General features: G+C 34.3%; 1 protein-coding gene across 1 annotated transcript in view; it reads left to right on the forward strand.

Moving 5' to 3' along the window:
• Positions 1–27,012, forward strand: part of Stacl (Stac-like) — a 765,750-nt gene that overhangs the window by 637,645 nt on the left and 101,093 nt on the right. The window contains 1 exon segment of the mRNA XM_067775429.1: positions 17,844–18,302. Coding sequence (XP_067631530.1) covers positions 17,844–18,302 — 459 coding nt within the window.

The following is a 27,012-nucleotide window of genomic DNA, read 5'->3' on the forward strand; positions in this document are numbered from 1 at the left end:
GTGCAAAAGTGTTACCGATAAAAACAAATTTGTCTCATAGTTCCTATCCCACTTAAAATCATGCGATAACAAGTAAGGAAGGCTAAGTTCGGGTGTAACCGAACATTACATACTCAGTTGAGAGCTATGGAGACAAAATAAGGAAAATCACCATGTAGGAAAATGAACCTAGGGTAACCCTGGAATGTGGTTGTATGACATGTGTATCAAATGGAAGGTATTAAAGAGTATTTTAAGAGAGAGTAGGCCATAGTTCTATGGATGGACGCCATTTAGGGATAATGCCATAAAGGTGACCAGGGCTGACTCTAGAATTTGTTTGTACGATATGGGTATCAAATGAAAGGTGTTACTGAGCATTTTAAGAGGGAGTGGGCCTTAGGTCTATCGGTGGACGCCCTTTCGAGATATCGCCATTAAGGTGGACCAAGGGTGACTCTAGAATGTTTGTACGATATGGGTATCAAACGAAAGGTGTTACTGAGCATTTTAAGAGGGAGTGGGTATGAGGTCTATAGGTGGACGCCTTTTCGAGATATCGTCATTAGGGTTGGCCAGGGGTGACTCTAGAATGTGTTTGTACGATATGGGTATCAAACGAAAGGTGTTACTGAGCATTTTAAGAGGGAGCGGGCATTAGGTCTATAGGTGGACGCCTTTTCGAGATATTGCCATTAGGGTGGGCCAGGGGTGACTCTAGAATGTTTGTACGATATGGGTATCAAACGAAAGGTGTTACTGAGCATTTTAAGAGGGAGTGGGCATTAGGTCTATAGGTGGACGCCTTTTCGAGATATCGTCATTAGGGTGGGCCAGGGGTGACTCTAGAATGTGTTTGTACGATATGGGTATCAAATGAAAGGTGGTAATGAGTATTTTAAAAGGGAGTAATCCTTAGTTCTATAGGTGGACGCCTTTTCGAGATATCGCCATAAAGGTGGACCAAGGGTGACTCTAGAATGTTTGTACGATATGGGTATCAAACGAAAGGTGTTACTGAGCATTTTAAGAGGGAGTGGGCATTAGGTCTATAGGTGGACGCCTTTTCGAGATATCGCCATTAGGGTGGGCCAGGGTGACTCTAGAATGTGTTTGTACGATATGGGTATCAAATGAAAGGTGGTAATGAGTATTTTAAAGGGGAGTAATCCTTAGTTCTATAGGTGGACGCCTTTTCGAGATATCGCCATAAAGGTGGACCAAGGGTGACTCTAGAATGTTTGTACGATATGGGTATCAAACGAAATGTGTTACTGAGCATTTTAAGAGGGAGTGGGTATGAGGTCTATAGGTGGACACCTTTTCGAGATATCGTCATTAGGGTTGGCCAGGGGTGACTCTAGAATGTGTTTGTACGATATGGGTATCAAACGAAAGGTGCTACTGAGCATTTTAAGAGGGAGTGGACATTAGGTCTATAGGTGGACGCCTGTTCGAGATATCGCCATTATGGTGGGCCAGGGGTGACTCTAGAATGTCTGTACGATATGGGTATCAAACGAAAGGTGTTACTGAGCATTTTAAGAGGGAGTGGGCATTCGGTCTATAGGTGGACGCCTTTTCGAGATATCGCCATTAGGGTGGGCCAGGGGTGACTCTAGAATGTGTTTGTACGATATGAGGGTTTTAAAAGCGAGTGGCCCATAGATGTATATGTGAAGGCGTTCTCGCGATATCGACCAAAATGTGGACCAAGTGATCCAGAAAATCATCTGTCGGGTACTGCTAATTTATTTATATATGCAATACCACCAACAGTATTCCTGCCAAGATTCCAAGGGCTGTTGATTTCGGCTTGTAGAACTTTTTCATTTTCTTCTACTTAATATGGTAGGTGTCACACCCATTTTACAAAGTTTTTTCCAAAGTTATATTCTGCGTCAATAAACACATCCAGTTACCATGTTTCATCCCTTTTTTCGTATTTGGTATAGAATTATGTCATTTTTTTCATTTTTCGAAATTTTCGATATCGATAAAGTGGGTGTGGTTATGGCCGGATTTTGGCCATTTTTTATACCAAGATAAAGTGAGTTCTGATAAGTACGTGGGCTAAGTTTAGTAAAGATATATCGGTTTTTGCTCAAGTTATTGTGTTAACGGCAAAGCGGAAGGACAGACGGTGGACTGTGTATAAAAACTGGGCGTGGCTTCTACCGATTTCGCCCATTTTCACAGAGAACAGTTACCGTCATAGAATCTATGCCCCTACCAAATTTGAGAAGGAGTGGTAAATTTTTGTTCGACTTATGGCATTAAAAGTATTCTAGACAAACTAAATGAAAATGGGCGGAGCCACGCCCATTTTAAAATTTTCTTTTATTTTTGTATTTTGTTGCATCATATCATTACTGGAGTTGAATTTTGACTTAATTTACTGATATACAGTAAAGATATAAAATTTTTTGTTAAAATTTGAATTTTAAAAAAATTTTGTTTAAAAAGTGGGCGTGTTCTTCATCCAATTTTGCTAATTTTTATTTAGCACATATATAGTAATAGTAGTAACGTTCCTGCCAAATTTCATCATGATATCTTCAACGACTGCCAAATTACAGCTTGCAAAACTTTTAAATTACCTTCTTGTAAAAGTGGGCGGTGCCACGCCCATTGTCCAAAATCTTACTAGTTTTCTATTCTGCGTCATAACGTCAACACATCTACCAAGTTTCATCGCTTTAACCGCATTTGGCAATGAATTATCGCATTTTTTCGGTTTTTCGAAATTTTCGATATCGAAAAAGTGGGCGTGGTTATAGTCCGATATCGTTCATTTTAAATAGCAATCTGAGATAAGTGCCCAGGAATCCACGTACCAAATTTCATCAAGATACCTCAAAATTTACTCAAGTTATCGTGTTAACGGGCAGACGGACGGACGGACGGACGGACATGGCTCAATCAAATTTTTTTTCGAAACTGATGATTTTGATATATGGAAGTCTATATCTATCTCGATTCCTTTATACCTGTACAACCAACCGTTATCCAATCAAAGTTAATATACTCCGTGAGCTCTGCTCAACTGAGTATAAAAACGCTGGCATTAACAGTTTTTAAAACAAAAAAATTTTTTGGTGTTTGGGACTTGTTTTGGTCGAAATCGATTTTTTTCATTTTCAAGGCTCCAAATCATTTTTTATGTATACGTAAATAATAAGTATACCAAAATGATCAGGGGCCGAGCTGAGTTTATTTAGCCATGTCCGTCTGTCCGTCCGTCTTTCCGTCTGTCCGTTTGTTTGAACGCAAATTAATCCCTATATTTTTGAGATATCTTGATGAAATTTGGTAAGCAGGCATATTTTGATGGGGGATTTGACATTTGGCGGAATCAACCGGATGGGCCCACTATAGCATACACCTCCCATACAACCCATTATTCAGTAAGAGGGTTTTCGTCATTTCTGCCCTATTTCTGCCTAATTCTAACATCAAAATATCTCAAAAATTGAGGGACTAGTTTGCGTTAAAACAAACGGACAGACGAAAATGGCTAAATCAACTCAGCTCGTCCCCTGATCATTTTGGTATACTTATTGGTGGGTCTAATGGAAAGATATACATAACAAATGATTTGGAGCCTTGAAAATGAAAAAAATCGATTTCGACCAAAACAAGTCCCAATAAACAAAAAAAAAATTTTTTTTTAAACTGTTAATGCCAACGTTTTTATCGCATAATTTTAAGTGGGATAGGAGCTACGGACAAATTCGTTTTCATCGGCAACACTTTTGCACGTTTCTGAATAAACTCTTAAAAAAAAATGGTGAAAAAATAAATTTTTTCACCAAACACTCCTCAAAACCCAAAAAATATTTTTCTTTTTCAAAAAACTGTTATCGTCAAAGTTTTTAGAGGACAATTTGGAGTTGGACAGGGTATACATGAAAATTTTAAAATCAAATGAAAATTTTTTAAGTAGGTCATGAAAAAACCTTAAAAATCAAAGAAAAAAAGTCAAAAAACTCAAATTTTGCAGGCTCGAAAATTATTTTTTTGGGTATGCTTAGTGGAACTTTTTTTTCCTGAGCCCAAAACCTATCAAAAATCGATGGCGCGATATGGTTTAACTTTCGTCCATGCACATCAACCCAGCTTAATGCACATATTTCATTTCAATTCCTTCTTCAATTCCTTCTAAGCCTTCTTGCTTTTGTTCGTCGTTTGCTTTATTTACTGTGTTTAAGTGTCATTAAAGAAATTGCATTGGCCATACTCAATACATATTACGGCGTATTGGGTTGAGATATACCGATAAAAAATATTTTATAGGAAAACACTTAAAAATTACGAGTCAATCCAACTCAAATCGATCACTGGTGCGAAGGACAAAACAAATGTCTGCGAAAAACAAACATTTTTTTTAATAAATAGATTATTTAAAAATGTTTACCTACTTTTCTTTTATTTATTGAAACAGAGGGGCAAGAAAATAAAGTGAGTCTTGCGGTAAATGAACACAAGATGAAGCACTTTCTGGCATTCAAGAAAAAATCGGCGTATTCGTGCCTAGGCAGCCACGTTGTTGTTGTTGTTGTAGAGATACGGTTGCTCTCCGAAGGGTTAGGGAGTGATCGATGTGATGGTCCTTTGCCGTTTACAGATCCGGTACGCTCCGGTAACACAGCATCATTAAGGTGCTGGCCCGACCATCTCGGGAGCGATTTATATGGCCACATTAAACCTTCTGGCCAATCCGGTATTTTAGTCGCCTCTTACGACAGGCATACCTACCGCGGGTATATTCTAACCCCCTGACCCGCTGGGTTGAGGCAGCCACGTCACTGGTGGCAGATATAAATTCGAGACTGTGAAGGATTTCATCTATTTGGAAGCCAGCAAAAATAATTTCAACTTAGAAATCAAAAAGAGAATAACTTTTGCCAACAAGTGCTACTTTGAACTAATTAGACAATTTAGAAGTAGTACCAAAATCAAGCACTACAAGTCGCTTATCATACCTGTCCTAATCTGCGGCTCGTAATCATGGACGGCGTTGAGAGAAGAAGGCACAGTACTTAGAGTTCCCGAGAAAAAACTTCCACATAAGATTTGTGGGCCTATGTGATGCCGACGGCGCATATTGAAGAAGTTATAATGATAAGCTGCATAAGCTTTACGCACATATGATGATAATACAGCGAATAAAAAACCAAAAGCTTCGCTGGCTAGGTCATGTTATGCGAATTGATGAAGACGCTCCGGCCAATAAAATATTTCAGTTGATACCACTGGTTCGAAGTAGAGAAGGGAAGGAGACCTGACTCCCCTTGGTGTGTAGGAAGCCTTGGTCCTTGGTACTCCGAAACAGTTATCGCGAACGGCCAAAATCGCTTAGGCGGTTAAGCGTCAATTACTGACGATAATGATGAAATAAAATATTTGTGATGTTTATGGGTGGTATGGTGTTGTTTTTGTAGCGGTAAGAACACTCCCCGAAAATTTTGGGGAGTATTATCAATGTTGATGGTCTTTGGCGGATACAGATCAGGTACGTTCTGGTAACAAGCACCGACCATTTCGGGAACGATTTAGTATGGCCACATCAAACTTTCTAGGCCATAACGTCCACCCACCCTCTAGATCCATGAGAAAATTGGGGCCGCAGAGCCTCGGCTGCTAAAGAAGTAAGATTCACCACGAGTACATGAGGTTGGCAATTGGGGTTGAAAAGCTATAGATTGCGCTGGAAACCTTTTGAAAGTGTTGAACTACATAACCCCTTGAATCAAGTTGGCATTTAGTTGCCTCTTACGACAGACATACCTACCTAGAATATATTCTAAGCCCCTTAACCCGGTGGAGTTTTTTTAGTGGTATCAAAATGTTCCATGAATGACATAAGCAGATATATTGAGTCAACTAAATAGTTTGAGTGAAAATGGTAGGGTTAAATTTGGGCAACAATCATAAAGTCGATTGACTTAAAATGAGCACAAGGTCAATTGGAGCTATGACCATTTTATAAGGCCATAAATTCAATTAACTTTTTAAACTTGTTCAAAAATTGTATTAAAATTTGGGGCGGTTAGGTTTCCTTTGAAACAAGGAGCACGTATTCAACTTAACTTCCAAACCATCTTACGCATTTTTAATGTTTTTGTGCTGACGTTAAATTGCTGTACATAATTATGGTCTTTTACCCAAAATCGTCAGAAACACAAACATAAATTATAATTGATTTTATGCTCACTACGGACTCAATCAGTCTATGTGAGGTCCTCATGGACCGGCCAGTTCAACCTATGCTCATTTTATATTTCCATAAGGCCAACTGATCTTATGGCCATTTGAAGTGCTCACAACGCCAATTGATCTTTTGGCCGTTGTGGTTACAACTTATGTCGATACTTAATACTTATCATTGGTTGATTTGAATTGGAAAGACTTAAATATATCTTGTTAAAAAAGACTTTAATAATCCAGAATGAAATCTTGTAAAAACTCAACACAAATGTAAGCCAAGCAGCCTATCAATCATAAATAATAAAAAATAAATTGATCTATTCACGAAAGGCTGTAATATAAATGCGATGATTCTACGAATTCCTTCTTTACAACTTTGATTGAGTTTTGTGTTGTGTTTCTTTAGTTGATTGCCATTTTCCTGCATACACAAACTTTGCTCTTTAGCAAATTTTGTTTTTTTACTCTTTTTATTTCATATTTTTGTACATCCAGGGCGCCATATACACTACAATACATACATATAAGATGTACTTACATTTATGCATTTTGCACAGCAATGAATTGAGTGTAGCTTGACGAATAGGAAACAAATCAATTTTGGCAGTTTAATTTGGCATTGATTGATGTGACTGGACATTTTTGGAGTGCATTTGGGGCAGCTACGCTAGATTCTCATATAAGTTTCGTAGAAATTACTCGTAAAAATTCGATAAAAAAGATATAGGAAAAGGGCAATATATAATACACTATTTGTATATCGTTTCTTGGGATTGTGTTTGATAGTAATTTTTGTTCGAAATGCAAACCAAATAGATTTTCATCATTATTTTTTATCTTTTTTTACTTTCTTATTTTTGCTTTTTACAATAATAAAACGGAAAAACATTAAAATATTTTAAAAGACAAACCAAACAACAAACGATATATTTTTTCTTTTGTTTTGTTATACATTGGTGTATGGTTACGAATAGATGGCTGAGTGGAAAATATATTGACAAACTTTGAAAAAACTTTCTATATAAGAATATGTTTGAAGAATTACATTACATTAGATTTAATAAAGTTTTTTTTTTTAATTTTTTTTTTAACACAGCCCACTTATCGAATAATAGCCTAACTCAGATTTTAGCTGAAAAACGTTCTAGCTTACATTTTTTTAAACGCTGTAGCTAAGTACAATTTCCGTTAATTTCAGTTCATACAGGACATCGCAAAATAGTTCGCAAAAGCAATTTTTTCAAACAGCTATTTAATGAACTCTCATTTGGCTGATTTGGCAAGCACTCCGAGTACATTTCTGCCATGAAAAGCTTCCCACAAAGAAAAATGTTTTCGGCGGTGATCGCGCCTTGCATTTATCATTTTATCGGGTTGTTCTTAATTTTCTTTCGTTGTGTTATCGGCGACGTATAGGGGAATTAGCGATTTGTTATCGAAGAGCTATAAATCTGTTATCTATAGCAAACGCTATCGATGGCTAATCGAATTATATCAAAAATTTATCGAAAAAAACATCGATATATCACCGAAAAACTATCGTTTTGTTGTCCAAATAAAAACAATTATGTGTTGTTTTCTCAGCTTATTGATTTGTAAGATAGTGGGTTCGGATCGAGCTCAAGGCCTTAACAACAGCTTTTTGTAATTAGTTACGATATATTTTTTCTTAGTTCAAAAAATATAGAAAAAGTATCGATTTTTTATCGAAATATATCTATCGAAAATCCATTTGTTATCGTAAAGTTGCCGAAAAACAACGATTTCGAAAGCATGGATTATAAATCGACATATTTTTCATATTTTCATATTTTTTGAAAACAAATATAGATTCTATATATAAATATTCTTTAAATTCTTGATTATAAACCAATAGCACGTCGATTATTCGCCCATAGTTTACAGATAACTCTTCGATAAGGGTTTTAATCGATAACAAGTCGATTTCACGTCGATAATACTATACCAATTCGATTTTAATAACAGCCCCAAAACTTTTCATATTCATGAATATATTTCTACAAACCCTGCCAAATGATTCCAAAATAGTTTCCAAATGATCCTGATATAAGTGCTAGCTTGATCTTTAAATTATTTCGAAATGGATCCGGAATGATTCAATGATGTTGAAATTGGTTTCGACATATTCCCAAAATAGTTTCGAAATGTTAACAAACACCTTCCCAAAATCATATCGAACTAGTACCTAGAAAAGAACTAAATGATACAAAATATTCACGAAATTTCCCCAATATAGTCTCGGAATGATTCCAGCAGTAACACAAAAAATTTGATTGAGAAAATAATTGGAAAATTATCCCCGAACACTATGTTCAGTCTATGTGTGCTCCTTATTAGCCGGCCAGTTCAACCTTTCCCCGAACAGTCTAGAAATGATCTTAAAAACTTTTTAGAAATATAATTTGCTGTTGTTCTGCTGGCTCCAGGTCTTAATAAAATGCAATTGTTTTTAATACCAATATATTTCGGTTACACCACGGTAACCATCTTCGGGGTAAAATTCAATTTCACGTCCTTCCTTTGTGACGCGGAGTTTAAACCAGGAAGGACGTGAAATTGAATTTTACCCTGAAGATGGTTACCGTGGAGTAACCGAAATATGTTGGTATAAAAAAACAATGGCATTTTATTAAGACCTCGAGCCAGCAGAACAACAGCAAATTATATATAACAAAGGTCGTCAAAAACTTTCAAATTACTTTCTAGAAATAGTCCCGCATGGTCTCAAAGATATAAAGCCCGGACGTAGTATAGTGTTTCTGGCTTAAATTTTGTGGAATAACAATTATTTGCAGACCTTTTTATAAATTTTAAGTTAAATTTACATCATGTTAATTCTAACAGATCAAAAGATGGTTTACGGGCCTTAGAATGTACTTTCGGCATGTATGCCTGTTGCAAGAGGCGAATAAACTACCCAAATTATTAAGGGGTTGTGTAGCGCAATTTATATCTTCTCCATCCCTGTCGACAACCTCACTCTTGGCGAATCTTCTTCTCTAGTTGGTGAAGATCTGACGACCGCAAGTTCATGGAAATAGGGGGTGGAGGCGGTATGGCTCAGCAGTTTAAATTTGGTCATACTAAATCGTTCTCAAGATGGTCGGGCTTGTACCATAGATATGGATGCTGGCTACTGGAACATACCGGACCTATATCCGCAACGGACCATCAACGTCACCAAAACTCCCCAAAGCCTGTGGGGTAGGTCTTTAACGCTATATGTTAGGTTAGGTTAGGTTCAACTGGCTGCCGTCCACATCGGAGTGGCACACTTAGGCCTTTATAGGCCCATTGTGAAACCACACGGATTTGTTCCTACTCTCCTAATCAAACCACTTCGTTGAGTTTGTGAAGCTAACTAAGCGTCGTGCATTGACCTCAGCTATATCAGTCAGATCTACGAGAAACATTTTGCAATAAAACGTTGCCTTCTTCTACCGAGCGCTGGACATTCACAGAGTAGATGCCTAACAGTTTCAGGCTCCTCTTCGTTGCCGCAGCTTCTACAATAATCATTAAGTGGAGCGCCAATCGTTTCCGCAAGCGGTCCAATACAAACATGACCAGTGAGAAGACCTACAACTAAGGAAAGATCCCTCCCCGCTATAACAACAACAACAAAAATAGAGAGTAACACATCCCAAAACCTTTTATGGTCGCAAAAGAAAATTTTTTAAAAACCCATAGACAATAAATCACACTCATGAACTCGGTGATAGGTTGAACTGGGCCGTCAATAAAATCTCACATACACCGAGTGTAGCCATACTGTGATCCCTGTGATTGTAAGAAAACATTTGAAAAGAAAATTAATCACAGATAAAGACGAAAAAATACAAAAACAAACAAAGCCCTCTTTGGTTTTTGGAAATCGGTTGCTATCCGCGGGATAAACCGAGATGCTTTCTCTGGTTTACTGTTAAATGCAATCTCTCAATCTAACTGCTAGAAAAACCGATTTCTTAAAACAGGTATTTTTCAATTAAACTCTGAGTTAGGACATATTCGAGCTGGCAAACAAGAAAGATATTCCACTCATCCACCGAAATAATTTTCTTTAAAACTGGGCGTATTTCTTACAAAAAAATATATTTGAACAACAAACTCCAAAATTGCATAATTCAAGGATCTACTGAGGATGGCATAAGGGCACCAACGCCGCCACCGCCACTTGTAACAAAATCAAAATTACAACAACAACATCAAACGTCACCTGATGAAAAAGATGCAATGTGTGCATCACCAAACTCAAATCAATTAATAGGAAATAGAAAATTTCGCCAAAAAGTGCCATTCATCGATCGCATTGCACAATTAGGTATATACGAAATAAAAAAAAAAGTTTGAAAAAAAAAATACAAAATCCTCTATATATATATATATACATAATTATCTATAGTGAATAATTGCAATTAGTATATTTTTTTGGCTTTGTTTTTGTTGTTATGCTGCCTAGGTACTTATTACACAAATGGCAAATATAGTAAATGAATTGGTTTAAACAAGGAATGAATAAAATATTAAAAAAAGTATTTATTCCAACATAATCACAAAATTAGTTTGTAAATGTAAAATATAAAATATTTATACAAACACATGACAACAAATTAATCTATAGCCACATAAATAAGCAAATGTTTATAGAATTAATTAATATATAAATGCATATTAAATGCAATCATGTGCTTGTTTTAGTTGGCATTAATTAAATATATTTATATGTTTGTGCTTATGTTTAAATAGTTAATATTTAAACCTAACTGTTTTTTTTTTTCTTTTTTTTTTTTCAATTTTGGTGCGAAAATCGAATATGTTTACCAAATATTGGCTATAACGATTGAAGGCTAGATTGCAATGTTTTTTGTTTTTTTTTGTTTTTTATCTTTCATATATTCCGTTTTACATATTTAGCATGTTTAAATGACAATGACCAAAAATTAGTACATCTTTGTTATATTTATTATGTTGCTAAACTCATCTCATAATCAAGCATTTATTTGTAGCTTGTTATTTGTTATTTATTTAACTCCTAGTAAAATCGAAAAGTACGCTTACTACAAACACAGTTAACCCAATTACAAAGCTTACTATCTTATAGCCTAAAAGAAGAACAATTAGAGGAGCCGCAAACTCTCTGCAAGTAGACAAAAAAAATTTAATTTTCGCTCTTCTTTTAAAGCTAAACCTTTAATCTAAGGTATAAAGAATCGCATATGGATCGACAGGTCCTCTCAGGAAGAAGTGCGTGCCAATAACACATTTCAAAAATGTTAGACATAGCGTTAGACATATTCGCTAGACAAATTATTTTAAAAATGGTACCTCCACCAATGGCAAACACGTATTTAAACTATGAGAATGTTTAGACTCACACTATGGACGTTACATGAGTTTGATATTGCAGCAGGCTTCATGCAAATGAACTCAGATGTGCTCTCGCGAGCAAATGAACGAAGAATGTGGTACTACACAGCTATTAGATATTTTGTCGGAAGTATAGCGCGAGAGTCAGCCAATATGAGTAAATGTGTAATTTCTTTGCTGATATACAAATTGTTTACAAAAAAAAAAAACGAGAAATGCAAGTTTAATAATTTAGAAAGAGGAAAGGATTGTAAAAGTAAGGAAGGGAGGTAAAATTAAAAGAAAGTGAAGATTTAATACCGTCAGCAGTGGTTGAATTTCAACCACTCGGCGAAATCCATTGTATTATCAAATCCTGTTTTTGCTACTTTTAATAATTTTGAAAAAAAAAACTTAACCCTAGAAAGATAACGCTATTTTTTACCCTATAAAGATAACGTACGTCTGAGAGACATGTTCAAGTTTAAGAACCCTAAAGATATACAAAACCTTCATTTTTTTGTTTTTTTTTTTAATCATTTAATTGATATATATTCACTTGTTTTAAATGGTTTTTGAAGAAAAATATTGTTTTTTTAATATATTAAAAATTAAGTTTGACTTGTCTTGGACTTTACAAAAATCAGTCTTTTTCGAAGGACCTCAGTTTATAGCAAAAAAAAATAAATAAAAAAAATACATTTTTTGTACTTCAATTGAATGAATTAACAGTTTTAAACTATACTTAAATAAATATTAGCTAAAATTACCATTTTACGCAAAAATTACATATAAAATTTGTAGTCACTTAAAAGATAACTATACTTCTCTTAGACATATTTTTGAAAAACAATCGTATATATTTCAGCAAACAAAAATGTTACTACTGAAAAACACAACCCACAGACAAGCCGGTAATGGAAGCTAAGAAAACTGAGAATGAGATTGTTTTCTCATTACGATTGTGGGAGACTGAGAGCAAAATTAAAACGACGTACGTGTTACAGACGTGCGTTATCTCACTAGGGTTAAACTCGAAACAGCTGTCGCCTTGTCCGTCCTGATGTCACGTTGTTTAAAATTTTCCCAAATAATGAAATAAATTTTAAAAATTAAAAATTACTTCAAATAAATGTTTTAATACTTTCAAGAGCAGTGAGGGCAATCTCCGCTTAATTCATACAAATCTCAAAATCGATAATTTGGAACATACAATTTTCTGAATTTTTTGAGTAAACAGTTTTGAAAAAAAAAAAATGAGGAATTTAATACCCGAAGCTGCCATGACTTCGAGATTTCTCGACTTTTATAAAATTTTGTGACCTTATGCTTTTATATTTTGTCTGTTGTGACTTTTAAAGTGATGCGGCATGTGTGTTGCTGTTGTTGTTGTTGTTGTAGCACAAGCTTTTGCAATTATGGCAAGATAAATTATAGCATGTTTCCGTTTTTGAAACGTTTGAACCATTTGGTAACCACTTTCCTAAATAGCTCTGAGAGTCACTGAAATGAAACTCATTGAGGCTATATTTAAGAAATAAAAAAGGGATCGCTTTATGGCTATTGAATAAAATTTGTTTTAAATGAATAACGTTGTGTGTACTTGCTTACTTAAATGAAGTTCTTAACACTATATTTGCGTATCACTAATTTAAAATTACACTGAATGAAATTACGCTAGTAAAATCAACTATCCGGCTTTAAAGCTTTTGAATTAACCGATATTCATAAAAATTGTTCGCATTATCATTAATTCAACCGAATATTTTTTCAAGAGAAGAAATTTGCCATTTACGCAGAGCAGAAACTGTTGGTCTCAAGCTAACGATATTCTGTAAAAATTACAAAATATCAATCAATCCACTGACTTTTCTGTTAAAAGAACTAATTTTGATTGTCATTTGAACAATGAGCAATTGTTAATATTGAGCAAATGCATCAGCTAATTTTAAAGGGAAACTTACGCTCACGGCCCTTACTGCTTTGCTTTTATGAACATGGTATAACAGAAATCTCTGATCACTGTTAATCTAATATTGACAGAAATCTGTTATTTGAACAGTTTTTGTAAATATATTTATATTGACAGTAGCAATGATGGAGTTCAAAGATCTATAACTTGTGATGACAATTTTTCTATTAAACCAACAATTTGTGCGAAGTTGTTTCAGCAGCTATTTGCGTTGGATAAACATTAACAGAACTTTCAGTTAATATACCCAGCCTCGTTCTTTCAGTGTTTTATCTTTGCTTTGTGTGCCTTTAAACTGACTATTATTTCTCAATCTTTGTCATAAAGAAGAAGTTTGTAGTGCTGATAATTTTCAGCAATAAACTATCCAAAGCTATTCCACTCTGTATAGCTTTGGAAAATCAATCTCACACTACAGAGAAATACAGTAAAAACTGTAAATACTTGCGGCTTTTCTTTCTTACTGGGTTTCGTTTAATAAGCGCCATTTTATAAACTTTTGTATTGTTCCTTTTTTAACACGTTATTATTTTCGCTATTGTATTCATTGATTATGCAATACGGAGTGCACACAATTAGGAACAAAAACAGTACAATAACAAAAATGCATACAATCTATCAAATATAATTTATATACTCCTAAAAACTTGAAGGAAAACCCCAAATAGTCTGGGTTAATTTAGAAACTAATTGTTCTACTGTGATCATTAATTGAAGGTTATTAATTTGAAATTGTTGCTTAAGAATTTAGATATGATGTTACCCTGACTGTTTGTAAATATTAATAAAAGTTGTTAGAACAAATCTATAATATTGCTTGGTTTATAAGACTTTCACGTTACTAAGCTCGAAGGCACTTTACAAGGCAAAACGAAATAGTTGGGAACTAATCCAGATTAGATATACACATACTCGTACATTACATAAACATAAGGGTGTGCTCATGTTAAAGTCATAATAATGAATGCTAACAGCGTCTAGTGTTTACATTGAAGCTGTGGTGTAATCCTTGAGTGTCACGGAACACAACTAGTGATGCTAGCATAAAACTTCGACATGAATGCACCTTTAGTCAGATGATACTATTTACAAATTTAAAACTTCCAAAATTATCATAGAACCCCTTTGTTAATTCTTTTACCATGTAGCTTATTGAGAGAGAAAAGCGTAAAACTAAAAATATATGCAGTAGTATATCATATGGTATACATTTATGTGAAGAAGAGCACACTATTGCCACTACTTGCTTGCCCTTAAGCATGAGCGAATTTTTAAGAATGCAATCTCTCTGTGAAAATGCATGGTATTCCATTCCATTCTTAAATGATAAAAATATGCTACGTACTTTGCGATAATCCTATGAGACTTTGGAGTTAATTACAGGCTAAGTTCAGAGTCCCAATAAGTAAAGGTCTTACTCGAACACCCTAGGAATGACATATCCAACGATTTGAGTTTCGAAAGCTTAAGAAATTAGACTCAAAAATCTGACATAGATGTTAAACCTATTGTGTACTCTGATTTTTATCAGTCAATTTACAAGAACAAAAAATGTAAAATCAAGTTAAGAGAAAGTTCATTATTTAATGCTATGCCAATTTTAAAAATTTATGCATAGTAACTTCAGTTTGTGATATTTGCGATAGCTGGCCTCATAATCGGGTGCCAAAAATGTAAGTAATGCAACGTGTATAGGTACAGATGTGACATAGCACAACGTGATATGACGATGTGATATCACTTAAACATTCGTTTTAATGTAGGGTGAATGCAATCTAGAGTCAAAAGTCTAAACTAGACATCTAGTCACCAAATTTGTCAAACACCGTGAGCTTTGTTGCCATATTAACTGCTTGACTTTTGCTGACACTATAACATCTGATATGAAATGATGTCACCACAGTGGGTTGCCGCACTTTGTCATCGTTTTCTGTGGAATTTTGCTCACCGAGGTTTTGAATAGATAAATTCGTCTTCGCCACTTAAAGCGATGGTAAAACATGAATAAATTAAGCGACTAAAATAAGCAGACCTAAAATAATTCATGGAATAATATTTTCAAACAAACGAGGTCACTTTCGGGATTTACAATTTTCACATCAAAAGGGCGATGATGTTATCATAGTTGGTCTTTTTGTCCATCGACAAAAGAAAAATTAAAATAGTACTCCAGGGAGAGGTCAGCAGGCTATTTGGTCGATACTAGCCCAAAGAAATACGTCAGTATTTCTGTAAACAATGTTTATTGAACTTATTATCTTCAAGTATAGTTATGAGACATTTTGAATGAAGGTTCAAAATATGCAGCTAAAGAATCCGGCAACATAAATGGTCTTTTTAACATTGTCAAATTAACGCTAACTAACACTTATTGGCCTTAACACGAAATCTTCAATTTGGTGCTCTAGGATATATTTCTCCTAATAAGCGCTTCAAATTTCCTAGTTGAACTTCTTTCTGCACGTTAAGCCCTTCCGAAGCTTTTCATATAACATCCACTAGTAAACTCAGAGTAAACTGGCGTTCCTAAGTCGAACAACCCAAGTTCGATGTTTTGATTTTTTGTGTTCTTATACCACTTTTACACATGCACTAATCTACAATAAATCCGCAATAGATCATTTAGATCTTCACAACTACACTCTTGGCTCTTAAATTTTCAAGTTTTTCTTTTATTACCTGCTTTCATCTTGTCCTGAACCCCTAGAGATAGTTCTAGGACTCGAAAAAAAATCCGCATTTCAAAAATATTTTCTTATTTACGGATTATCGAAGAAAAAATTAAGAAATTTTCTTGAATTAAGAAATTTTCTTGAAAACTTGGAAAAATGATTGCGGAAAAACAGAGTTTGGCATACCATGCTTCCATTGAGCCTAGCAGATACGATGTTGAATATATGAATATTAGCAGTTTCGATACGTCACTATGCCGCTAATAATTAATGCTAGACAACAGCAACAGTAAAGCAAACGGACTAAATAGAAAACAGTCACGCACACATATACGTATAAGAAAACAGAGAATATGAGATGTAGAGATGAACAGCGCATATTACTCAACCAAATACACACATATACATAGAAGGGAATACTCAATATGAGATACAGAAACGAGCAATAAGTAAGCAAACAATCGAGAAAGTTGATCGCAAAATGTCTAGATCCTGCTTAGTATAGGCCATAGACATCTGTGAGCATAAAAGCAGAACATTTACGTTTGTTTATTCGATAGTTCAGTGATTCGCTAAAATACCATGGTTTGAGAGTTCAAATTATTCCTTGTACAGTTTTATTAAAAGTAGTACTAATACTTTAGGGCAACTGCGAAATAGAAGACATAAAAAAATTTTATTTACCTTATAAATATAGAAACAATTATAATTTTATTTTAAACATTAGACGGCAATTTGTACAATCACCTTATTTTATAGACAATTACATTATGTACTTTTGTATGTCACATTCAAAAACTTTTAGGGGTTAAAAATTGACGCTGTTCCCACATAGGCCTTAAACACATCATTGAAGGTTACCAATTGACATTTTATTTAAGCAAGCCAAATAATTAGTTGAAAACTATCTATGAATATATCTCTATGCAAAGTATCTAAGTTTTTTCAGGTTTATTTATAGCTTAGAGTGAGACGTTTCCTATTTTCCTCGAGATAAATAGCAAGTCATACTTAGTTCTAATAGAAAAAAACACATAGATTGACAAAAATAACTAGCTTTCTACTTATTTTATTTCATAATCCATATAAAGTTTTTAGATTAAAATTATTAAACTTAAATCTCGTTGAACAATTAAAAATACGCCAAAATAAAACTTCTTTAACATGTCCTTAATATCAAACGTTCTCCCAAACCGAACAAAATTCCTTCAAAAGTGGAAAAATTCAAATAGAGAAATTTAAAGTATATCATCTAAATTTTGTAATATATATTTTATAAGAGTGTTAACATTTTCATCTATTTATGTTCATTTCATTTTTGGTTTATACATAAAAATCGACGCAAAATAATTTTACTAAACCAAATTCTATGACGTGTTCAAAATCTGCATGCCATCAATTGATCAAAAATCAACGAAAATTCGGCTTACCTTCATGGGCAAACGACGACAATAAAAACCATGACCTGCGTCTAAACAAAAAAAAAAAAAAAAAAAATGTATTGAAAAATCTTCCCACCATCAATCATACATCACCACAACTGTTTTGCAAAATTCAACTTGCATTGGCAATAAATTCATAATGTTTGATTTACCTACCTACACACCCTTTCATCCTTGTCAATTCAAATAATTTCCATCCAGAATTTACCGATTTCGATCAAATTTATCGTGTACTCAAACAAGCTGGTGAAATTAAATCCACGAATATTACAGCAACAACGACGGGCCCCGGTGTTATTGTCGCCGGTGCCGATAAATCCGTCCAAGGCAGTAGCAGCAGTAATACAAAAACGGATCAACAACCCGATATCAATATAATAAATGTGCCCGACTATCCAGAACGTACTGGTATTATTGGCAATGTAGCAAATTCAGGTGTTGGTGCTGGTCCCGGTCCGGGTAGTAGCAGTAGTACGGGTGGCCTTTCAGCGATAGCAGCAACAGCTGTTGCAGCAGCTCAACGTGCCGGTCGTGGTGTACGACCACCACCAGTGCCAGTGCCGATATTGGGTGTACAATTGCAACAACAAGAATTGGCGCAACAACGTAGTGGTATTGGAGGTTTACCGGTGCCGCAGCAAGATATATCGAGTAGTTCAGGTCCGCTATGTTTAAATACAATTTCGCTCTTATTAAGTTACATAGTTTTGTGTTTTGCGTTTCACACGTTTTTGCATTTAAATTTTGCAGTTACAATTTTGCGTTTAAGTCGTTTCGTCTACGAATTTTTAAATAATACCTTCACCTTGTGCCGTTTTTATCCCGATTCCCTCTTTTTCTATTGCGTTACATAAACATTTTTAAAAAAATAACTCATCACACATTACTCTCTTTATAAATAGGAGAGTTAAGTTCTCTTTCTCACTTCAATTTCACTTATTCGCTTTGAGTGAAAAATTTACGTTTTACTCTCAAAAACCAAATTACATTCCAAATTAAGACTCAATAACAGGAAGTCATATTTTTGCCTACTTTCCTCTCTGTTCCCGCCAATTTATATGGATTTGTATTATTTTACTCTCAATAAAATATGTCTTTCGCTTGTCCCTTTTTTCTTTCTCTCTCTCTTTTTTTATCTACTAGTTTGCTCGTTTTTGTTTGTATTGAGATATTCTATGCTTCCTCTTCTTCACACACATTGCCTTCATTAAGCATTTCCCTCATAGAAATTTTTATATTATGTACATACTAAATAAGCCTAGATTAATTTATCTGTTTAGAGAAATTCGCCCCATACTTTTCTGAATTTTAATGAATTTTAGTTTGTAGTATATTTTGCGTATGAATTTCTTTTTTTTATTTGTTAAGTGCTTGAAGTTTTATAAGAATTATAGCTGTTTTACAAAAGCAAAAATAAACAATTTTTCCAAGCATTTTTGATAAATTTTCCTGCTCTTTTTATAAACCACAATTTTCGCGCTCCTTAGCCACTAAATACCAAATTTTTACACCAATTACTCCACTTCACATCCCAGATACTCACACTTTCAAGCTATCAACACTCTTAGGGTACAGTAATATTTGCAGCACAGTGCAGCGGGTGGCGCACTGATTATACTTCATTTAGCGAGATCAGTATTAAACAAATTACAAATCGTGCTTGACAGTAAATTTTTTATGCGCATTGATTTATAAATTCAGATTTCCAGCTCGCTAGGGGATTTTCTACTCTTACAACCACAATCACAGTTTCAGTTTTCAGCCTTTGCAAGTAAGAAACTTGATCGTCAAGTGTCAACGAAGCCGATAGATGCATACGGATAAGGGTGGGCCAAATAAAAAAATCTTGATTCCCTTTTGATATAGCGAAAATATTGCTCAGAGCAACAAACTCACTAGGACGACACAAGAGACAATAAAAATTTTGTTTCAATACCATAAATTGTTTTATGAGTTTACCGCTTAAATTTCAATTCCCGTCTATGGTTCCCAGACATTGCTAAAATATTTAGAAATGTGTTTTTTCCAAAGCAATATTAGCACGACCCCCATTGGGGTATTTGCGTTCAAGAGATTGTCAAAATAAACGAAGTATTTTACTATTTCGAAATTATGGCTGCCAACAGTAGTGTGGTTGCCAAGGCGGGTATGCGCTGACTCTTTGCTCGATGACAGCAGGTACTTCGTTTTGTCCTCATTCACCATCAAACCCAAAACAGCCGGCCTATGCGCCGTCACATTGAACAACCTATCAAAACGCTAAAAAGTAGCCATCTTGAATATCCTGTCAAGAAGTGGACGGATAAGATATCACACTTGTTTATCCACAATGGTCTGATCTTTATTTAGTTTTTTTTTTTTTTTCAAAAAAAAAAACAATATTTTCACAACGTACAAGGTTGAACTCATGTGACAGGCGATCCGAAGGTACCTTTGATCAAATGTTCTCCAGTATGATTAAGTGGGGTTTTCTTACGCATAAAAACTACTCAGATAATCTTTATATTGAATTTTGTAGTTACGACTTTTGGCCAGCTTTTAGACTCAAATACCCTATGTGCGTGCGACTCTACAAATCTGAACCTAAGCTTTCATTATCAAGTGTTTTCAGATTTTTTGCCAAACTAAATTTTTGAATCGCCTATTATTCGTTATAAAATTGAAAACAAAAACTGTGCGAATCTTCGCATACAAAAACGTTATTCTCGAATAACGTTTAAACATATAACTTAACAAAAAATCAATAGAAACCATTTTTTTTTCTAGAAACTTGGGTACTACGCGTTAAAGCATAATAATAAATATTCAAAAACTCCCAAAAGAATTTGTTCGGAAAACAAAACCCGTGTCCACTTAGCCTCGTAATCTGAATTTTTATAAACTAACTTTTTCGATATCCTGAAAAATATTTTTCCGCATTTGCATTTGCACATATTTGAACCAAAATCGTATAATAACACATGCTTTCTTATTTCATTGCGCTGAAAAGCGTAGATACTACCACCAACATATACTCAGTTTTTCTCCGAGAGATAAATGCACTCTCATATTCGCTCTCACTATATTGGTGAAGGCTTACAAGCCAACCTAATACAAACGCACGCAAGTCATTTTCTATCACAAATGTCTCGTGCATATACAACTTAATGAGAGCAACCGAAATTGAATTTTCTGCGTGAAAATCTAACTTGATTTCCAATTTTTGTTCTGCGCGACATTTAGATTTGACGTTTGCACACATGCTTTGCATTGTCGCAACGCATTCTTATTTGGGTTAGGACAAAAAACGCCTATTGTTTGCGTGCGCTAAAAAACGCAGTGCAGTTTTATTAGGTTGGCTTGTTACAGACAATAAAGAAAAAAATATCACGAATTATATCAATTCTCCCATTTTTTCCTTTATTAGATTGAGAAAATCCCTCACTTTTTCACATTAATAAAAATGTTATTTAAATGATTTATGTGATAATATAAGCATTAAGGGTGCATTTGATAACTGACGATAGATATTTGCGAATCAAGTTTATTCTTAAATCAGGGCTCTTCAAAATTGAAAGTGCACCTGTATTAGTGAGAGCACAATCATCGCGATGATCGTGCGTAATTAATAATTATTCATACATATTTTGATACCGATCAGCCGATACCAATCACAGATGTTGCTACGCCAAGAGCCAAGCGGTGACTAACTGAATTAACGACGACAGAGCGAATCATATACGTGTGAACTGAGAGGGCAAAATTGTGCTATGAAATGAAGAGCCCTATCTTAAATCCACCTTAAATTGAGATTTAACAAAAACTGCTCTGCGCTGTGCTGCGCCACGTTAATACCAACAACTCTCACAAACTCACTCTCGTATGCGCACACTAATATACATTTTCTTTCTTTTCTGTTTCTTTCATTACCCATTCCATTTCCGTCGCTTCACTCATTTCACCATTCAATCGTATATATTTAACGCGTCAATAAAATTAAGTAGCAATAGATAATCAATAGATTTTACTACTTAAAATGCATTACATATATTATTTCCTACTATATTCCTATATTATGGCTTTGCTTTGCGCAAAAAAAGTACTATTTTGTGCCTTTTTCATTGTATGAGTTAGTGCTTACTCGCCGCTTGTTAGCTGAAGATTAATACCTACGTTATCAAGAATATGGGATTGGTTTTGTGAATGGCTACTTTAAAGTGCAGCTCTGTTATGAGTTATCGATTTTTTGGCTGCTGATTTTTATTTTATTGTCAAATTCAAATGTTATTAGACATGACTTGAAAACAAAATTTGTATATGCAAAAAACTTTTGCATACATTTAAATTAAAAACTGCTTACTATATAGATACCTTCATACAATTTTAAATACAGCGTTGTATTCTTTAATAGTAGTAGCCTTTGTTTAGTAAATATAATTTCGTTGTTAACTTATTTTTATATAAACTTTATATATACTTACCATAACAAATTTTCTGACTTTACGCTTATCAATTATTTTAACAGTGTTGCTTATTTCGCAGCGGTTGCTTATTATTTTACAACGTTTGCTTCAGATTTTATTTTCTTTAGCTACTTAATTTGGTCGTTTCGGTTCAAAAACGTTTTCTCTCAACTGGGTTCTTATACCCAAATGACATTATTTAGCAAATTAAAAGAAAATCTATTTAATTTAAAAACCAAAAAAATAAAAATTCAATTTCATAAAACACAACCCAACAACAAAACTGCTAATTGCTGAAGTGTTTAAAATTTATTAACAATATGATAGGAAAAGCGGAATTAAAATCAAGCGTTTGCAATTTGAGCTATTATACTTACAGGAGAAGCACATTAATCGTAAATATTTTTAAATTAAAAAAAAAAAATGCATATAAAATTTCTTATATTTATGGGAATAGCGGAAATGTTATAAACTTTCGCAAAAACTAACAATTTTTTGATTAAGTGCTGCCACTCTGACAATGCTTTTAGGCTATGTTTATGTTTGGAAAATTTTGCTGCTTACTTCCTTAAATATCGCAAGCACACAGAACATAATTATGCGCAAACACGTCCTATAACAGACTCACTTGTGATGCAAAATTGCAAATAAAGATTTCTTATTTGGGAATTAGCTCAACTTCTTGTTACTTTTCTTCTTCTTCAAAAGTATCATTGCTGTGTGCTCTCTCGCGATGGTGTTTCACAAATAGCATGGCGAAACCAATCAAGATGGCAGCACGGTAACACACATACAAACATAACTTAAAATTCTATGTACTTTGTATTTGTAATTCGATGTCAAAATTGTAATACGCCGGAAGTTGAAGTGTCAAATCATACTAAAAAGCAACAACCAGCTAACTTCCGGCCAACACCTGTATATGGTTCCGTCATGGCATATAGCCATTTTGGGCAAAATTAAAAACATATGTTGGTGAGAATGAGCGCATGTTCTACCCAGTAGGAAGTTTAAGCTAAAATGGCAAATATGCAAATGGCGTATTTACTAAATACACTTTTAAAAAAATTTGGCAAAATAATACATTCGGGGTTACTTTAATCATTCTATAGCATTTCTTTGTAAAGAAAATTTTTTTCATTAAATTTCTTCTCGAAAACAAGCGAGAAAAACGAGGCTTGATAAATCAAGAACACCTGAGTTCAAGGGAAATTTTCAACATTGAATTTAGTCTTTATATTGGCAGTATTGATCTACTCTGTTTTTTATTTTACTTAATCTCAATTGCATACTTAACTTTATTCAATATATTGCCTTTCCAATGAAACTACATTCACATACGAGTATGCATTATTTATTACTAATGGTTTTATGAAAATGTTCGCTGTGTCAAAAATAAATCGTAAACCCTGGATAATACTGCCTGTGCATAAAACGATTTCAGTTTCGAGATGCACAAGAGCTTTACTTGTGTTTTGTGGTTCGAGAATCTCGTGAGAAGCTGATACTCGCGAGAAATTCGTCTCGAACAAATTCAAGAGATCGTAAGCTGTAGTAAATATATTCGAACTTTTTCTCAGAAAAATGTATTCCCCAAAAACGAAATTTCTACAAGTTTTTTTATAACTATTTTCTTGAAAGAAAACTCACTGAAAAATAAAAACCTTCAACATGTCCACAAGTGAACAAAATCAAATACAGAAGCTATTTAGGTGTTGACCTAATTATTCAAAAGCCGTTTTCATCACAATAGCGATTCACTATTTTCCATAGGGAATCCTAACATTTGCGAGACATTTGAGCGCTGTCTTAATTCGTTGATATGAAACGCAAACGAATAAGCGGGCCCATGTCTGCATGTTTTTTCGCTCAGCCAATAGTAGGCGGCCACCGAGGTGTAGTGGCAGCGTGTTCCGCCTACCATACCGAAGGTTCTGGCTTCAAATCAGGGCAAAGGAATATCAAAAGTTCAGAAAAATTTTTTTTCAATTAGAAAACAGTTTTTATATGTGGAGGCACCCCTCTGGCAGTGATTAGTGATTTGACAAACACACCGAATGTATTTCTGCCATGAAAAGCTTCTCAGTGAAAACTCACTTGTCTTGCAGATGCCGCTCGAAGCCGGTATTAAACATGTAGGTCGCATCTCACTAATTTGTATTGAAAATTTAATGGAGCACGACAAAAATTGAAAGAGAATGTAAGGTGCGATAACCTCGAAAGAGATTTTAGGGCGAGCTTCTCTTACAATTTGCGTCGCGTTCCTTTTAATTCTTCCAACAAATTGGCGGGACGGGACCTACTTATTTTATGCCGGCATCTGCAAGGCATTCACTGAGGGCATTTCGTGGCAGAAATAGTAGTGCTTGCCAAACACTGTCGAGTGGCGACCACGCTTAAAAAAATGTTCTTCTAATTGAAAAAACTTGTTTCTAAAATTTTTATGTTGCTTTGCCCGAGGCGTCAAACAGGATCTTCGGTGTGATAGGCGGAGCACGTTACAATCACACCACGGCTGCCGGTAAATTGAAGTAGAAGCCGACTAAAACCTCTTCAGAGGATATCGCACCTTTCATTTATGCATTTAATAACAATGCTTGGTTGTCTTGCAAGCTATTGTGAGTTTCATAATGTGGCAAAAACAATTTAAGCGTGCTAACTTAATTACTGAGAGGCCGTCTTACCAATTATAATATATATAAAAATTATACCGTTTCCTTATCATAATATTTCTAATAGGGCATCTTAACATTTGCGCGACAACTGAGCGCGATCTTAATTCGTTGATATATCGTCAACGTTTAAGTGATGGGTGTAACAATATCTATGCAACAAGATTGGCTCAATTGAGCTATGGCATGGCCATTTTTGCTTAAAATGTGCATTCGTGCGTGTGTGTTTTTTTTTTCCTCTCAGCTAATAGAATGACTTGGTTGCCTCTTGATCAATTGTCAGTTATATAGAGTTTGAAAGTGAATGTCGTTATGTAGCCTTAGATAGAAAATGGTAAACAAATTTCAATGCGGCTTAAATTGTAAATTACAAATCAATTATAATTCTGAGAGAGAGAGAGCCTAACAATGATATCGATAATGTGACATCACGCTGAGAGATAAGGAAAATGTCAACGAACTTGCGCCGTAAATTTGTACGTATGATTTTAACATCTATGGCGGGATACCTTGAAGTTTAGAGAAATTATTAATAAGTACTCATTTAATTTTTGGTATTGATTTTTATTGAAGACTATAGAAACCATATAAGAAGGCTAAATTTATTTACTTTTTGAGAAGTGTATGAGGTGACACTGACTTATTTTCCATTTTTTCACTGTTCTAAAAAACTATATTTTTTGACCATTTAACACTTACTACTTGAAACTTGATAAAGAACGCAGAATTTAAAATTGATTGGACAAAAAAATGTATAAATTGTTTCGAGATTACCAAGATTGTTAAGATCGTTTGGCGTCACCCAAGGAATGGGTCTACACATATTAGAAATGAAAGTCTTAATTCTTTTATTAAATAAATTCTTATATTTGGCTCTAGAAAGATAGCTACATAAAATAAAATACATGACAGATTTAAGAATAACACTCTTATTTACACTACGCACAACGTTGCTACGAACAAATATAAATTATGTGCTGTAGCGGCAAGAAGTATAATTGTGTGAGTCGTAAATCAACTACATTTTGTTAATTTTGCAAACTTTTTTGTTTGTCGAGTGCGTTGTTCAAGAAGGTCAAACATAACATATACATAGTTGGCGAAATTTTGTAGGCTTAAACCATGTCGAAAGCATAAATATCAACTCAGTGCAGAGATGTAACGAAATTACATGCACATGCAATTAATCTACATTCTTAGGTGTGTTTGAATTTTTTTTTTAACTTTTTATCTTTCACCAATAGCTAGACTGGATCGAACTTTGTAGAGCACAAGCTCTTCCAAACGTTGCTTTTTCTTGTATATTTAAAAAATAATATCACTGCAAAAAAAAAAAAAAAATACATGCACTTAATTTTTATTCTCTCTATTAATTGTTCCATTAAAATAATAATGCACAAACCTTTTCCAACTAATTAAATAAAATTCAGACTAAAGAAAATTTAATTTAATCTTTCTCAATTTTCTGCTTCCTCTCTTCCTTTGGAAACATTTTACAACAAATTAAAAAATGCTGCTTTAATTTAACTGTTTTGTCTTAACTAGAATTCAAACACCGTAAACTAAAAATAATTAACTAACCAGCTTTTCTCTCAAAAATATTTAGAACATTTCTATTTGTCTGTGTGTATTTAATTCTTTTCAGACGAGCTAACTTATGAGCTTTAATTCCTAAGCGCTGGTAATTAATGGAAGAGCGCACATTTTGAATTGCTGCGAATTGCTTGGCTTTAGAAAATTTTTCAAATAAGTGTGTGTGTGTATGTATGATTTAATTAAGTGTATTATATATAGAAAAGAAAATATGCGAGTATGGAAGAAACAAAAAGCAAAATAAATCCAAAATATTGCCGCAAGTTCCATACATACGAAGAAAAAGAAGAGTTGTTTATGAATGAGTAAGAAATAAAGTATGTGCCTTCATTAGAAAGTGTATAGTTCTTTGTTTCGTAGTGCACGTTTCTTCAAACACCCGGTAAAAAGTCCTGTCCAACCACACCCATAGGCGAACAAAGCGGAGCTCTTCAATAGTACCGTAAGGGGTAGAAAGAAGATATGTCTGACAGTACCGTTCACCACTACCTTTTCAGCCAAAAACAGGTACAATTGATCTCTTCATAAGACACGTTCAAACAAAAGGGATCACTCCATCCCATTAAGGGGAGCAAAACTCAGGGAGCGCGTAATTCTGGATTCATCCTAATTTAATCTCAATTTTCGCAAGGCATACATCTCGCAGAACGGGAAAGGAACATT

This window comes from Eurosta solidaginis, chromosome 3, assembly GCF_040869045.1.
Source record: "Eurosta solidaginis isolate ZX-2024a chromosome 3, ASM4086904v1, whole genome shotgun sequence".
Taxonomy (NCBI): domain Eukaryota; kingdom Metazoa; phylum Arthropoda; class Insecta; order Diptera; family Tephritidae; genus Eurosta; species Eurosta solidaginis.